This window comes from Capra hircus, chromosome 29 (assembly GCF_001704415.2).
Source record: "Capra hircus breed San Clemente chromosome 29, ASM170441v1, whole genome shotgun sequence".
NCBI classification, from domain to species: Eukaryota; Metazoa; Chordata; class Mammalia; order Artiodactyla; family Bovidae; genus Capra; species Capra hircus.
This window is the reverse complement of record NC_030836.1, coordinates 28,235,420-28,252,481: the sequence shown is the minus strand read 5'-3', so window position 1 is coordinate 28,252,481 and position 17,062 is coordinate 28,235,420. Positions and strand designations below refer to the sequence as shown.

Genomic DNA, 17,062 nt, shown 5'->3' with positions numbered 1-17,062 from the left:
GGAGTTGGTTGCCATTATTATTCACCTTGAGAAAGTTCCTTGTTCACCTGAAGGTGACCTGTCTATGGGTTAAACAACTATGCTTCTCCCCTTGGGTGAGAATGGTGCTGGCTACACATGCCTTACTGTCTTTTCCTGACCATGTTGGACCCAGTGATGTATGCTGTACGGACAGGGTATTCTTGGAATTGAATGAAACTCTACACACCTCTCAGATTCCCTCTTTACACAGTGGGTGGCTGGGGTGGTCTCTGTCAGTGCCATCTGTTCTAGAGACTGGAGAGAATCCTAGTTCTGCTGATGGTCAATCAGAATTCCATCCCCCCTCTTTCCCCCTTTCAGATCCATGAGAAAGAAGAGGAAGAGTTCAATGAGAAGAGTGAACACGATTCTGGAATCAATGAGGAGCCTCTACTCACAGCAGATCAGGTATGAATATGTCTTGGTTCTCAGGACTTTTAGTTCTTTTGATAGAGAAAAAGTTTGAGTACACGCTTGCCACATGCCTTTAAGGTGACAGAAATATGTATGGTCTTGTGGTGGCTCTGTCATGACTGAGAGTGTGTTTGATAAGGGATTGCATGTCTCTTTAAGACTCAGTTTACCCACCTGCAGTAAATGGGAATGTAACTCCTGACATGTGCATTGGGTGGGGTCTGTGTTTGGTAACAGCCAGAGAGGGGCCCGTGTTTACTGCCTTCATTTCCTGCTAAGCCTTTTTATTGCAACTCATTGTACTTGGTGTCAAGACACTTAAACAAGGGTCCCAAATCCTTGTTCTCATGAGAATAGAAATGACAGTTGAGGCTTTCAAGTGATGGATATTTTCTCATATTTCATAAAACATTGAAAATGTTGAACCTTCCCAAAAGAGTCTTAGAAACACTCATTTGGTTAAAAAAAAAAGATATGCTTCGCATTTTATTGACTTACTTACATTTTGGTTTTAGTAATTTGTTACTTAGGGAGAATACTCCTGGGTCTCTGGATTCCTCTTTCAACCTTTCAGTCAACAACTATTTATGGGCACTTGCTTTGAGCAGGCACCTTTCGAGCATTTTCACAGAGCGATTCTGAAAAAGCTCTACCGGGAGCCTTTGGTGCCAGAAAGTGCTTTTCAGTAAAAGGAACTCTTTCATATCTGTGGTAAAGGGTGGGATATAAACAGATAAGAATCAAGAGATTAAAGGGAACTGGATTGAAAAGAAGAGGCGCTAGCATTTATTCTTGTGAATTTCGGGAGGAAATGCAGTTCAGTGATCCAAGTTCAACGATAATGACTTCGAGGGAAAGAGGAGCTCAGCCATAAAATTCCAAAGAGGGGTCATGTCATTTGCTTGTGTTCCATGAATGGCTTAAGTATCCCCTACATTTGTGAGTGGAGATGGGGAAGCTTTGGAATAAAATGGAAATTATTCCAAAGGAGGGAACTCTAAGCGCCTTTATCTTTGGTCCAGCCTAACATAAAGGAACCCACTTCAATGACCAGTGGCCTTGGAGCCAGAGCCCATCACAGCCTTGAGAACAAACATACAGATGCTCTGTTCTGACCAGACTCTTCAGTGGCTCCTTCCAAAGAAGTAGTCTTTGCTCATTCCCTTTTCTTCATGTGTGAACAATTAGTGTCCAAAGTCTTACGCATTGTTCAATAGTTCGCCCTTTTCCCTTTTGGCAGTTATCTAATTTCACTCTCATCTTCTAGAACCAGTCCCCTACAATAGTCTAGATTATAGTTGAGTTTCTTACCTCTTTTCTGCTGCCCAGACCCTATTTATTCTATTATTATTTGTCTTGATTTGCACTTGTTGGCCAGCTTTAGTTCTTGTCCTGGTGAATTCTGGAGGTAGAGCTCTTTTCCTCTATGTGAAAAGCAGTACATGAGTTTGAGCTGTCCTAGGAACACGGCCATTTCTGGTCATAAGCATCATCACAATGAATAGACTAGATTTTGTGTTCGATTTGGGTGGATGAAATATTCTCCCACTCAGGAAGAAAGTGCCCAGCAAATTGAAGTAAATGTTCCCTTCCAGGCGTCTCTGCTTTGTTTCCTGAAAGAGCAGTTTATTTCCAATAAAGCACTCATCTAAATGGTGTTCTTGGAAGAGGTTTGACGTTAAAGAGGGCTTTGTGTTAAAGGGAGAATGTTTGCAAGCCTTCGGTCAGATCTATTTTTATTATTATTCAATATTTATTAAGTAACAATATTGCTTTAGGAATTTTACAAAAACAGCAAATGAGGCACCTCTTTCATTGACCATCCTTCACGATGAGATATTCCTGCAGCAGAGAAGAGTGAGTGCTCTCTTGTGTACCCTCTTCAGGTGATTGAAGAGATTGAAGAAATGATGCAGAATTCCCCCGACCCTGAAGAGGAAGAGGAGGTCCTGGAAGAGGAGGATGGGGGAGAAACCTCCTCCCAGGCGGACTCGGTCCTCCTGCAGGAGATGCAGGCCTTGACCCAGACCTTCAACAACAACTGGTCCTATGAAGGTGAGGGTCCTGGGGGTGGACTCGGGAAGGATGAACTCGGCTCTGCTGGGTAGGGCATGTGCTTCACATGCCACTAATAGAGCCTCGGGATCTAGGGAGTTGACATCACTGTTCTTACTGCGTATCAGTAGAGAAGTTTGCATCACAGAGGGTGGGGAGGAGGCAGTCGAGCAAAATTAAAATGGTAAAATGAACCAAAGAACAAGTAGAGGAAATCTGAGCTCACTATTCCGAATGATGCTTCCCTGGTGGGCTCCCTTGGCAGTCCAGTGGTTAAGACTGCCCTTCCAAGACGGGGGTGCGGGTTCAATTCCTGGTTGGGGTCCTAAGGTCCCACATGCTGCACAGAGCACCCCCCAAAAACCCCGCATGATGCTACCATGAGGTCAATGAAGACAATCTACAGTGATGACAATAATAGCGCGTATATTTAGAGAGCTTTGGAGTGCCAAAGCCTGTTCTAAAACTTTGTACGCATAATCTCATTTCATGCCTGTAACAACCCCATTAGGACTGAGCTAACTGAGTTTCTGGATGAGTAAGTGACTTGTTTGGGGCCATTGTCGGGGAAATACGATTTAAAAATAATAGCTCCTCCCCACCCGAGAAACCTTTTCACAGTAAGAGAGAAAGGAAACAACTTTATTACCGAATAAGCATGAAGCCAGAATATGGTGCATATCACAGTTCAGTCAGTTCAGCTCAGTCACTCAGTTGTGTCCAGCTCTTTGAGACATGGACTTCAGTCTGCCAGGCTTTCCTGTCCATCACCAACTCCTGGAGCTTGCTCAGACTCATGTCCACTGAGTTGGTGATGCCATCCAACCATCTCATCCTCTGCCATCTTTTTCTCCTCCTGCCTTCAATCTTTCCCAGCATCAGGGTCTTTTCTAGTGAGTCAGTTCTTCACATCAGGTGGCCAAAGTATTGGAGCTTCAGCTTCAGCATCAGTCCTTCCAATGAATATTCAGGACTAATTTCCTCTAAAATTGACCGGTTTGATCTCCTTATCACAGTCATCCACTAAAGGGCTTGCAAAACCAGAAAGAAACCTCACCTTTACCTACAGGCAGTTGGACACAACCCATTACATTAAGGAAGTTTTGCAATTTGGAGTCAGATGATGAGTGAGGCCCCTATTTTGTTTCTTGGTGATGACTTTTCAAAGCAGAGGCTCCCAGATCTTTCAGGAAACATTCCTGAGTCCTGAGACTGGCAGGAGGTGTATTTAACCATGAAAATGAATGACACACATTTGAAAAGGACAGAGAAAGAGATTCTGGAAGAAAAGGGAAGGAAGGGAGAGGGGAAGTCTCTTCCCTTTTTTTCAACAGGGAGAATTGAGCCTCTTTTTTTTCCCCCCCATCATGTGGCACGTGAGATCTTAGTTCCCCAACCAGGGATCGAATCACACCCCCAACAATGGAGGCATGGAGTTTTAACTGCTGAACCACCAACGAAGCCCCAAGCCTCTTACTTTTAATGCATATTTGCTCCTACACCACCTTCAAGTCATAAGGGGGTGGAGCCAAAGTTTGAAGGCAGACAGGTTAGCTGCAGAGTCCACACTCAATCTGCATATCGTATTAACTCTCTGACACAGGTTTGTAGTAATTATGATTCTGCAAACAAAGGGGCAGATGGAGCGTGAAATTAGAAGATGTAACACCAGTGGCAAAAGCGGGTATAAACTTATCAATCTGTAGGGATAATGGTAACTGTGCTGCCAGAAGGGCCAGGTCCCCTGGGAGCGGATTTGCATGGGGGTAGGGGGACTTACCAAACGACAGAGAGGGAAGGCGGGATGGTCAGGGTATAAAAGTCCAAACTCTGATTAGAATAGTGGCGGAAACAGAGGCGAGACCTGAGGGACCGACTGCTGTAAGTAAGACTGTGGCTCCAGAGTGGAAGCAGGGTGATGTTAGCAGAAAGAATCTGCTGGAGCCGTGGATTTGGCCCCAGCACTGCATTCACAGCGGCTCCAATCAGGCCATTCTCCGCCACACAAAGGTCCCATACACAGAACTCTCAGTGAAAGACTGGGAGAAACAGCTGAAACGCAGAGTGAAATGGCAAAAACAGAAGGAGGAGGACAACTCCAAAGAGTGAATTGAAGGAGAAGGTTGAAGTAAGTCAGCAAATACCCCGGGCAGAGCAGGGAACGCAAAGAGAGAGGAGAATGGATTCTGATGTAGAAGAAACAAAAATGCCGTTAGAAAGGAGCGCATTCGAAAAGATGCTCCCGAATCTACTTTAAATGAAGAAGTCTGAGGGGATAAGAATTTAAAATAAAGTGATCGTTTTCTGTTCTCCCAGGTTCCCTTTTCTTTTCTCTGACAGTAGCAGAAGACTTGGTGCCAGCAGGCCAGGCTTCATTTTTCCATGCGTATTGCCTGTCTTTACATGTCTCACGTATTTCTGGACACGTACGCTGTGACACAGGACAGTTGGTGTAGAGAGGCCTCAGATCACTGCCTGTTTTGCTGTGGGCTCTCTCTTGATCAGGTCTTGGGAATAGACACCACCTCTCTACTGCTCTTTGACGGAGATGTCGAAATCTTCTTTATGTCCCTCTCTCCCAATTCTTGACCCATCTCACGTGAGAAATATTATATGTACTCAGTTGCTCAGTCGTGTCTGACTTTTGATGGCCCCATAGATAGTAGCTCTGTAGACTCCTCTATCCATGGCATTTTCCAGGCAAGAATACCAGAGTGGGTTGCCGTTTCCTCCTCCAGGGGATCTTCCTCACCCAAGGGTCAAACCAGCCTCTCTTGTTTCTTCTGCATTGGCAGGTGGGTTCTTTACCGCTGGCACCATCTAGGAAGCCTGAGGAATATTATAGAGACAGAGGAAGCCTAGGGAGACCGATCAAGCGATCAAACAACACAGTCTGTCCACCTGCATTTTTGTGGACAGAGTCCACAGGTCTCCCCGGGGGTTGGTTTTTCTCTCCCCTTTGTTTTCCCGAGATGATGTTTTCTTTCACAGTCCGTAACTGGTCCTTTGCGCCTGAATCGTGCAGGTCCTTCTGGGTCCCGGGAGCCTCTCCCGTGGGCTGGAGGCAGTGACCCTGCAGGACGGTCTTCCCCTGCAGGCCTGAGGCACATGTCTGGGTCTGAGCTGATGGAGCTCCTGGACCAAGTAGAAGGCGCCATCCGAGACTTCTCGGAGGAGCTGGTGCAGCAGCTGGCCCGCCGGGACGAGCTGGAGTTCGAGAAGGAAGTGAAGAACTCCTTCATCACGGTGCTCATTGAGGTGCAGAACAAGCAGAAGGAGCAGAGAGAACTGATGAAGAAGAGGCGGAAAGAGAAAGGGCTGAGCCTGCAGAGCAGCCGGATAGACAAGGGAAGCCAGATGCCTCTCAAGGTAAGAGGACAGCCCGGCACGAGGACCAGGAGCGTCCAGCTTCTGGGGTTCCCGTTGCGGGTCCCAGGACCAGACCAGCTGTGGCCCCAGACAGACCTGTCCTGAGCCATGACTGGGCAGGAACCCCTGGCAGACAGTGGGGCCATGAGAGGGAGAAGAGCCTACCCATCTCCTCTGAGCCCCCAGAGGACACCTGGTCTAATTGAAGGAGACAGGCTGTAACTCTAGAAGAGAAATGAGTACAGCTATGTGCTTTAATAGGCAAGACTCTAGGAAGTGGGGTGAAGGTATTTAAGACTGAGTGGAGTTGTGCCCTGGTGCCAGCAGTTTATAGTTCTCTTTAGGAGGTCATTAGGGTGTTTCAGGATTGAAAATTATGACACCTTGTTATAGTGACCGGATTCTTCCAACCAGTGATTCTTAATCAGGGAGGCTCAGCAGAATCATCTAAGGAGATTTCTCAAAATACCTATTTCTGAGTTCTCTCCGAGAGCTACTGAATGGGGCTTTGGGCATGTGCATTTTGGAAAAAGCTTCCTAGATGAGGACAAGTGCTTCACATCCACCCTTCTCAATGACTGGGCATTTTGTTTTCTTCCCTGAGACATTTTCACGGTCATCTGTCCAAGTTTCCCTGTGCTGCTTTATTTTCCTGTTTACATAACAGAGGCTGAAATGAGGAAACCCAGCAGTGCCTGGGGAGGTGGGGGGGCTGGGTCTTATCACCCGAGGGACTTACTGAGATAAGAGACTCTGAGATGCTGCTATTTCTTCTTACAAAGCACAGGCTGAAATTTTGGCCTGTCTCATAGCCCTGATCTTTACTTTCTAGTTATAAAACCTCCGGGCCCTGATCTGGGATGGTGTAGAAGCTGACAGGTCTGGGTAGCTTAGGGAAGACTTGCCCTTCTGAGTCTCGCTTCTCTCCCCCAGCGCTTCAGCATGGAAGGCATCTCCAACATCCTGCAGAGTGGCATCCGCCAGACTTTCGGCCCCTCGGGAAGTGACAAGCAGGTACGGCCTGTCTCTCTGCTCCCAGTTTCCTTCCCAGACTCTTGCTACTGGGTCTCCTCAACAGAGTGGGGGATGGGGACACACTAGAATTATCCCAGCATGGGGGAAGATTGGGGGGTGGGGTGGGAGGATGTCCTAACAATTTCTTCCATTCGAAGGAGAAGCAGAATGTGTTTTTTTAAAGGCAAATGGTTTTTTGAACTTTTGTATAAGAGGCCATGGTGAAAACTCAACACTCCTTGTACACCTGTGAGTTCAGTTGCTTTCAGAACAAAATGCGTTAAAGGAGAACCCGCTTCATGAAAGATGCCGTCCAAGGCTTAATTAGCTTTACCACACTGGGCTTCCCTGGTGGCTCAGCAGTAAAGAATCTTCCTGCAATGCAGGAGTCACAAGAAATCAAGAGATACGGGGTTGATCCCTGTGTTGGGAAGATCCCCTGGAGGAGAACATGGCAACCTACTCCAGTATTCTTGCTTGGGAAATCCCATGGACAAAGGAGCCTGGCGGACTAAAGTCTATAGTATTGCACAGAGTCAGACACGACTGAAGTAACTTAGCAAGCACACTGGGTTCCTAGTGGAGCCAGTCCCCCCAAGATTGCCTCTTCAGCTGCCTTGGTGACTGTAACCCACACTGCGGGGTCTCCAGTTTGGCTTCACTTAATCAATTACTTCCCTGAGAAATGGTTTGCATTTCTGGCTCTCTGGTGCCTGCCCTGTGCTGAGCTCTGTTGCTAGGCCCCCAGGCAGTACATAGATGAGTGAGTCCTGGTCCTGCCCTCAGGAAGTGCGTAGTCTAACAGAGAGTCGGTGTGTCCAAAGACACCTTTGAGAGCGTGCACAAAAACTGTATGTTTTAGGCCTATTTGTGACTGAATCCTAGGTATTAGAATTCTGGAGCTACAGACTGGGGAGAGATCCTCGTCGTGGCTCAGTCGCTCAGCCGCGTCTCACTCTTTGCGACCCCGTGCGCTGCAGCATACCAGTCTTCCCTGTCCTTCACCGTCTCCTGGAGCTCTACTGGGAAGAGATTTTATGAACGTGTAACTTGGTCCCCTGAGTTCACAGAGGTAGAACGAAGGCCCAGAGAGATTAGGCAGTTTTCCCCCAGGCCACACTGCTAGTGGCAAGGCCACGTCTAAAACACAAGCCTCGTGGTTTAGAGCTTTTCTCAATCATGATGTCAGGCTCCCTCAGAACCTTCCAGGTCCCTCTGGCCAGTGTTTTTAGATAGCCCACTGGACACTAAGATGATTTTGTTGTAGGAGCACCTCATCTCCACCAGAGGGAGCAAACCCAACATTCCAGACCCTGGGCTGAGTTGAGGTTTTCTCACTGGTCATTTTGACAAAAGAGAAAGCATGCATTCTCTAGTTGCACTGCAGAGGAGAAGGAAATATACGCCCATAGAATGTTCTCTGCTTTTAGCCTGAAGGACCAAAAGCTCACCAGTATTCCTAAATAATCCAAAAGTTTCTAGTGTCAGAAGACTTTATTATTTGGAGTGGAGGGACCCTTTTCCTGGCTAATAGGATCAAATCTTACTTTTGGTGGGAAGGAATTTTACTTTCTTTCTTATTTTTTTAAATTATGAAAGTATGGTAACATATTTACAGGAGACCTGGAAAATACAGAACAAAGTTACATATAGTTCCACTATATATTATAATTATTTTTTAAGTAGATAAATTAAGATTTTTACTTGGAGTTTCAACATCAAACTCTCAAAAATTAATAGAATAAGTAGACAGAAAAGTAGAAGGATATAGCAGACCTGAAAAGCACTATGAACCAAAATATGGGGGTTATTTTCAAACATCTTTTGGTGTTGACTTCTAACATAATTCCATGATGATAGAATAGACTCTGTTGATTTGAATACCTTTAGACTATGGCATTTTTGCACTCTGCTTTATGTCCCTAGATATGTTCCAGTGTCTCCTGGTTCATAGTCTATGGCAACTCAGAATTTGTATCCTACTGTTTTGTGAGAATTGTATCAATCTTAATTATGATAAAGTCTTCCTTTAAAAGAGACATTTTCCAAAGATGGGGGGAAATCCTGAAACAATGGTGCGCACATTGTCATGTGTGTTGTTGAGAACATCAAATTTGATGGAGCGCTTGTTTTTTAGAGAAAACCCCAGTTCCCACGCAAGCTGTCAACCCGTGTCTTGGCCCTGGAAATGGGGCTTCTGTCTCACGTGCAGCATGCCCTGTTTGTCTCCTAGTACCTGAACACAGTCATCCCTTACGAGAAGAAGGCCTCACCCCCATCAGTGGAAGACCTCCAGATGCTGACTAACAGTGAGTTCCTCCCATTCTCAGCCAGATCAACTGCTCACTTCTGTCCCTCTTGCCCTGTGAGTTATACCCTTGGTGTCTCGGACCTGAGGTTTCCCCAGGGCAATTTCTTTTTTATTTTTGTTACTATTATTATTATTTTTAACTGGAGGATAATTGCTTTAAAATGTATTGGTTTCTACCGTGCAACAATGTGAATAACTCATAACTATATATGTATCTATATCTATATCTATATATATATATCCCCTCCTTCCTGAGTTTCCCTCCCACCCCCACTTTTAACTTTTTATTTTATATTGGAGTACAATATATTCCAATATATTGTGACTAACAATATTGTGTTAATTTCAGATGTACAACAGAGTGATTCAGTTATCCATATACATGCATCTGTTCTTTTTCAAATTCTTTTCCCAATTAGGTTGTTACAGAATATTGAGCAGAGTTCCCTGTGCTATACAATAGGACCTTGGTTATCTATTTTAAATATAGCAGTGCAGTTTCAATGGATCAAAATGTGCTCCACACCATTGCATCATGTCCCCTCCATGGGGCAGAATTAAAGAGCTCTTCAGTGATACTAGGAGCTGCTTTGTCTTTTCCTGGTTCCTGGAAGGGGAGAGACTTGCCAGAAAAAACAAGCTGATGGAGGAGGTTGAGCAGGGGAGCTTTCTGTGGTTCACCCACAGGTCTCAAGGCCGTGCGCTCTCCGCCTTGCCTGCAGTTTGAGGTTGCCTTGTGTTCCCAAAGCAGGGAGCTCCTTCTAAGGGACTGACTGTATTTAATGAGAAGCAAGGTTTCTTGGGTGGGGTAAGGCTGATGTGAGAGAATAGATTCTGGTTTTCCTCCCAGGCCCTGACTCTATTGTCAAGTAATATTAGCAAGCATTCAGAGCGGTTGGGGAAAACAGCCTGTGATCGAGAGCTTTTTTAGGCAAAGTCTCTTGATACCCATTAGACACTACAGCCCCCAAAGGGCTGGGGGCACAGGGTGTTAGCCATCAGTGTCAGCTTGATTTTTCAGGAAGAGAAAAATCCTAGGCTGAGATGTGAGGAAGGGCTCGGTAAATCACAAGGCCATCCATCACCCTGGCAACCATGCTCTGCGCTGAGCTGCACACTAACAGCGTGCGCGCCCTTGCCGCGCTGCCTCAGAGGGAATGGGCCACTGCAGGGCTGTTTGATGCCTAAGGGGAGGAAGGGGGTCTTCATCTATTTGGCTGAAGAAGATAGATACCTCCTGGGCCCATTGCTTAAGGTGTCCAAAGAGTTCATTTTCATCATTTTGGAGAATGAAAGAAGAAGTTTCTGATAAATGGAAAACTTGCCTCCATCAATAGACACCACATCCTTGAGAACCTGGAAGTTTAAATTCAAAGTGCATCAGCTTCCTCTTAACTCATCTGAAGCTCTTTTATTTGCATAAATATGCACTAAGATTTTTTTTTAATGGGAGCAGATAGAAACGAGCTGACATTTATAGGTGTTTGTGTTTTCACAAGCAGCAAGCATTTGGAAAATAATTTGGACAAATTATGAAGGTTGATATATGTAGAGCACTTTGTCATGCTGTTTTTTAAAAAATAAAGAGCTATAAATTTATTACAGATACCCACTCAGGAATTTAGTGTGAAATCCTATCATTTAAATCAAGAAACAGTGGTTTGTGTACACTTTTGAAGTTCATTTAAAAAATTAGGGCTAGAGTATATCCATCATTTAGAATACTTTGGAAACAGAAATGTGAATAAAGGAAAATAAACAGCTTCTTCCTCCCTTCACTGCGGTTACTGTATGGTGTTTTTCAGGCATAGTATTTTATGTCTTTCCCATATAGCTGGGATTACACAGGCTATTAAATTTCATATCATGATTTTAGTCACATCAGTTAACATTTGGTTAACATTCTTTTTATGGCTCTCTCTTCTGTCGTATAGATATACCACATTCCAATATTTTATTTCTTTAAAAAAACTGCCAACTTTCCTGTATGTTCTGAGAGCTCTCTTTTTGGGCACATCCGTATATGGGTTTGTGAACAGTAATTCCTCTTTTCCCAACTCCTGAGTCAAGAACATAGGCCCAAGACTGGCTCTGGGGACTGGACAATTCTTGTAAATTTTGGATTTTGGAGACCACCTTAGTCACATGTTGGCTGGGCTCAGTGCAATTATTGTATTTTTATTGCTATCTTCTTGGTGGGCAGCATTTATTTTAGTCTTCGCATGCCCAGCTGCAATGTATTTTCAGCCTGTTATGTTGAAAAGAATCCATGTCTAAAAATAGAGAAGAAAGAAAACAAACCATTGCCTGAATGGCCTGAGGTCCAGTCTTTTTCTGGACCTGGCCAGGGACTCATGCCAGCGTCAGCCTCTGTTTCTTACCCGCTCCTGAGTTTTGGAGTCAAGTGGGCTTCCCTGGTGGCTCAGATGGTAGAGAATCCGCCTTCAGTGCAGGAACCCTGGGTTCAATCCCTGGGCTGGAAAGATCCCCTGGAAAAGAGAGCAGCTACCCACTCCAGTATTCTGGCCTAGAAAATTCCATGGACAGAGGAGCCTGGCAGGCTACAGTCCATGGGGTCACAAAGAGTCAGACATGACTGAGCAACTTTCACTTTCCATGACCCTGATTTGCAGCTTGTTAACGTAATCAATGGAGAACAGGACCTGGGAATGGACTGGGGAGTCTCTCCATTGTCAAGGTGCCTCCTGACTTCAGTCATCAGGGCCAGTTGATCTTCCGTGTTTTCTTCACTTGCAAAAAGCAGAACACGGACACACTGCTATGTTTAAAATGGATAACTAACAAGGACCTACTGTACAGCCCAAGGAGCTCTGCTCAATGTTTTGTGGCAGCCTGGATGGGAGGGGAGTTTGGGGGAGAATGGATACATGTATAGATATGGCTGAGTCCCTTCCCTGTCCATCTGAAACTATCACATTACGTTGATAACTGGCTATACTCCAATATAAAATTAAAAAGTTAAAAAAATGAAATTAAGTGCAAAGATTATTATATCCAGTGGGAAAAAAGAATAATACATGTTCATGGAAAAAATCTGGACCTTACAGCAATATGATGCCAAAGAGAACATCACCTGGGGCCTCATACTCAGAGGTAACTGCTTTTTAGTTTCATGCACATTCTTCCAGATTTTATTCTATGAATATTAACATTTATTACTCTTTTAAAATTAATACATTAAGTTCCACAACCTCCTTTCTTCATTGATAAGTATGTCTTGTATACATACTCATCTATCTTTTTTTATGAAGCTGTTTGAGATGGCATAAATAGCATACACCAGAGTTTGCTTAAGGCATCTATTGATGAAATCTCTTGTTGGATACTCCCATCCCTTCCCTCGTTTTTGGATAGTATAAACAAGGTCCAGATATTAATATTTTTTGAAGGATTTTTTTACAGAGCTGACTTCTGCATCATGAATAATGAATATGAGAAGGTACTTCTTAGTGTAATAACAGAAACATCTGTTCTATGAAAACCCTTAAGTTTTAATCACTTTCCTATTGTTTGCTTCATATGTACTTTATATCCCTTTTCAACAAAAAATCTGTAAGCTCCTTGAAGGTCATCAGTACTTTTGCATTTCCACAAATTCTAGCACTGTACTGGGCATAAAGGAGAAGATATTTGTTGAATTAAATTCATTTGCTCTTAATAAACTGGAGATGAGAACTTTTCTAATAATATCTGTATGAGTAGGACATCTTTAAAGACAGATTTATCAGAGTTTCAGCAGTGTGACAGCTGTTATTCTTAACATTTGGATTGCATCTGAAAGTTGATTCCTTTTTTAAATTGCTTAATTTATTTTTATGATCATTAAAGACACATAATTCATAGGTGATGGGGAAATTACAGATGAGCACATGCATACAGAAAGGAAAGACTAAAAGAAAAAGAGAGAAAAGAGGAAAGAGGACGTCAACTCATCAGTAGGGCTACCCGGATCCTTTTGATGGCTTCTCCCTCACCAGCAGGTGAATGCTGGCTCTTGACAGAGGCTTCTAGACTTTGCTCAACACTCAGCAAGAGTCTGATTTCCTTGACTCCTCTCTCACTGTCTTTGGGTTGGTGGACTGTCTGGCCCAGAAGTAAGCTGTGTGCCCTGATTCGTCTTGACTCTTCTCTCTCCCCTCCCTCCAGTTCTCTTTGCCATGAAGGAGGATAATGAGAAGGTTCCCACTTTGCTGACGGACTACATTTTAAAAGGTAAGAGCAGCCCAGGTTTCTGGGAGCAGAAGTGACCTCTGAGGCTCCCCTTCCCCAGGACTCTTTGTTGGCTGGAGGCACAGAGCCCACACTGTGGGCCTCCCAGAGCCTCCACACTGGGTCAGACCAGGCAGGGCCGGGGAGCTCCATGGACAACTGTGAGCGGGCCCTTGCCTTTGGATGTTGCTAGGAGGCCTGAGGAGGACATTCCATCACCCCCGAGTCACCAGAGCGACTCCACACAAAGAGCAGCCTAACCAGTACAAAAGGCTTATTGTTAAAGTTCTGTGGAGCTTGGGCTGTTTAGTTGGCAAAAACAAAGCCTCAGGATACCTTTAACAATCTCGACTACTTGAAAGGCAGCAAACTAGGGACATGATTAGCTACATCCTTTTATAGCTATTTTTTGTTTCATCTTTCCTTATGGATCATAATTTTTTGTTTCATCTTTCATTTAACATATGTAAAAATAGAGCAAATGGTGTAGTGCAGCAGTACCCAGCGTTTTTGGCACCAGGGACCAGTTTTGTGGAAGAGAGTTTTTCCAGGGGGAGGGGAAGGGGATGGCTTGGGGATGATTCAGGTGCATACATTTATTGCACACATTATCTCTATTATTATTACATGAGCACCACCTCAGATCATCAGGCATTAGATCCTGGAGGTTGGAGACACCTGGATAGTGAACCGTCACGTGCTTAGCATTTGGCTTTAAAAATTATTAACTCCTGGCTGATCTAGATTCATTTATAACCACACCCAGCTTCTCCCCTCCATATTGTTTTGAAGCAAATACCAACCATTATATCTTTTTTTATCCATAATTATTTCAGTATGCATTTCTAAAACATAATCACAAGATCATGATCACAGCTAGAAAAATAAAACATTTTAAAGTATCTTAGAGGGACTTCCCTGGTGGTTCAGTGGTTAAGACTCCACACTTCCACTGCAGGGGGCAAGAGTTCAATCTCTGGTTGGGGAACTAAGATCCCTCATGCCATGTGCATTGGCCCCTCATCTCCCCTGTCCCAAAGTATCTTTGACTCTTCAACCAGTGTTCAGATTTCCCTGTAAAATTTTTTCAGTGTATTTCTTTGAATTAGGACCCAAAGAAGTTCCATGCATTACAATTTCATAATGTTTCTCTTAAATCTCTTCATTTTATTTATTTGACTGCACTGTGTTATAGTTGCAGAATGTGGAATCTTTAGTTCCTGCGTGTGGGATCTAGGTCCCTGACCAGGGATGGAACCTGGGCCCCCTGCGTTGGGAGTGCAGAGCCTTAGCCACTGGACCATCAAGGATGTCTTTTAAATCTTTGTTAATATGTATACACAGTTTCCCCTTTCCTTCATCTCTCACATTCTTTGAATTTTATTTCATAAAGAAACCAAGTGATTTGATCCATAGAATTTCCTTATTCCGGCTTTGACTTGTTAGTTTTGTCCTCATGGTTTCATTTGATATGTTCTTCCACCTTTCGCATTTCCTGTTGTCCAGTGGATCCAGAGGGCTGAACACATTTAGAGCATCCACACCAGACCGGACCGGGCAAGGCCAGAGGACTCAGTACACTAACATCCACAGTTTTTTGGAGAGCATTGGTTTATCAGTGGTTGGGACCTTCCATTAAGAGACACCTACCATCTGGTTGTCTTTCTTTGGGGGGATGCTAATATCTATATTAGTGTGCTCAGGCTGGTAAAACAGAATACCACTGGGTGGCTTAAACATCAGAAATTAATTTTCTCACAGTTCTGGAGAGTAGAAGTCCATGATTAAGGGGCCAGTAAATTGGGTTTCTGGTGAGGGCTCTCTTCTCAGCTTGCAAGCAGCTGCCTTCTTGCTGTGTCCTCACATGGCCTTTCTTCTGTTGATGAGGGAGTGCCAGAGCCTCTGTGCTGCTTCTTACAAGGACACTAGTCCCAGCAGATCAGCACCCCACCCACATGACCTCATTTTAACCCTTCTTTCTCAGAGGCTCCATCTCCAGGTATAGCTGAGGGTTAGGGCTTCACCATGAATTCTTAGGTGGGGACACAAACATTGACTCTGTAACACTTTCCACTGATAGTCATTCATGGTCCAGATTCTTTTTCTCGTTAGATTTTGCTCCACAGGCGCAAGACAACCTTGGGTGCAGTTTCTGAAGGCTTGTGGACTTCAGTTTAGAACCTCTGAGCTGTACTGTTCTGTAAGGATCAGAAAGATGAATCTTAAATTTCTGCAGGATGGATTTAGGCTCAACATTAGGAAGAACTTCTGGCTCTTAAAGGTTTTAAAAGAGCATCCCTTTTCTCAGAGATTTGTGGAAATGGGTTCTGTAAGTCTGGGAGCCCAAGGGCTAGACTTTACCCCTCACGATCAGCTGAAATGTCAGTGAATGTATAAAACTAGTTTACATTTATGAGCTCTTTCTGTTTGCCTCTGAGCAATGCTGTGGGCTGGGCAGAGGCACAGGCTACTGTATACACGAAGAAAAACAGACACAGGTTATTTCCCGAAGGTTGTGGTTAATAACAACCAGACCCAGGATTTGAACCAAGGTGGCTGGGCAGCAGAGAAGACCCACTTCATCACTACACTGAACCACCACCCATCAGGGGGTCATTCTCCTTCTGGAAGGAAGACACGTGATTGCCGTCCTTCCCTGGCTCTCAGGGGGTGGGTGGCTCTATGCTCAGGACACTGGCGAGAGGGCAGGGCCACTCTGGCCCGGGAGGCCCGGCCCCACGCTTGCTCTGACGTGCCCTCTCTCTCCTTTCCTTCCAGTGCTGTGCCCCACCTAACCCTGCCCTCGGGGGCAGCCTTGCTGCGGAGGTCACGGAGCAAGAGTCATCCCACCGCAGGGACTGCATGACACCACGTAGCCTCCGCCGTGTATTTAAACGTGTATAGCTTAACCTGGATTAAACATGAGCAAGCGCGCGGGGTCCTTTGCTGTTGGCTTCTAGTCCTAGTAACCATTGGATGCATGACTGTCGGGCAGGGCTGGTGATGTCGCCCCTTCTCCGCCCGTGTCGGAGGGAGGCAGATGCTGTCACCGCTCATGATGTAGTCTGGCTCCAGCCCTCAAAAACAGCTTCCACTCTAAGACTAATTTTGAAATAAACCTTCATTTAATTAGTATGCTTCATGTGCTTTGGCGTGTGGTATCCCTCGGCGCTCTGGTACAAACCTTCAGAGAAAGGACACGTCGCTGCCTCCACGCGAGGCTCCTGGCCACGGCAGCGATGGGGTGTTAGGGGATGGGGTGGTACCTGTTGTGGCCTTTGGTGGGTCGTGGTGGCACTGCCATTGTCCAGACAGGGAGGAGGCGGTCCACAGACTCGAAAGATCTTGTTGCTTGACAGTTCCAGATGGGGCCACACAAGGTGTTGTAGGAAGTACTGGCGGGGGAGGAGACTGGGAAGTTAGCAGATGGAAAGTGAGGCTTAGGGGGAAGCAGGGCGACTCTAGTGCCTCCTGCTGGGATGGCCGGGTGGACACCCTGAGGTCTGAGGGCTGGACGGCGTGAGCTCCGCTGGGCTCTCTCGGTGTGGGGGCTGCGGCTGCTTTCCTGACCGCCCCTTCCGACCCCTGGTAGCCTCTGGCTGTCTGTGTCCTCCCCAGCTCCCCGTGGCCCTCGCCTCCCACGTGCTG

The 17,062-nt window shown here is 45.3% G+C and overlaps 1 protein-coding gene across 4 annotated transcripts in view; it reads left to right on the top strand.

Annotated features, from left to right (window-relative positions):
- Positions 1-16,556, top strand: part of FEZ1 (fasciculation and elongation protein zeta 1) — a 41,712-nt gene extending 25,156 nt beyond the window's left edge. For 3 of the 4 annotated variants that reach the window (XM_018043512.1, XM_018043510.1, XM_018043511.1), the window contains exons 4-10: positions 343-429; positions 2,322-2,490; positions 5,588-5,859; positions 6,793-6,873; positions 9,107-9,182; positions 13,352-13,417; positions 16,193-16,556. In XM_018043512.1, coding sequence (XP_017899001.1) covers positions 343-429; positions 2,322-2,490; positions 5,588-5,859; positions 6,793-6,873; positions 9,107-9,182; positions 13,352-13,417; positions 16,193-16,209 — 768 coding nt within the window. In that variant the 3' untranslated portion in view covers positions 16,210-16,556. The remainder of the gene's footprint in view (positions 1-342; positions 430-2,321; positions 2,491-5,587; positions 5,860-6,792; positions 6,874-9,106; positions 9,183-13,351; positions 13,418-16,192) is intronic. The other variant, XM_018043509.1, reaches the window with a different exon arrangement.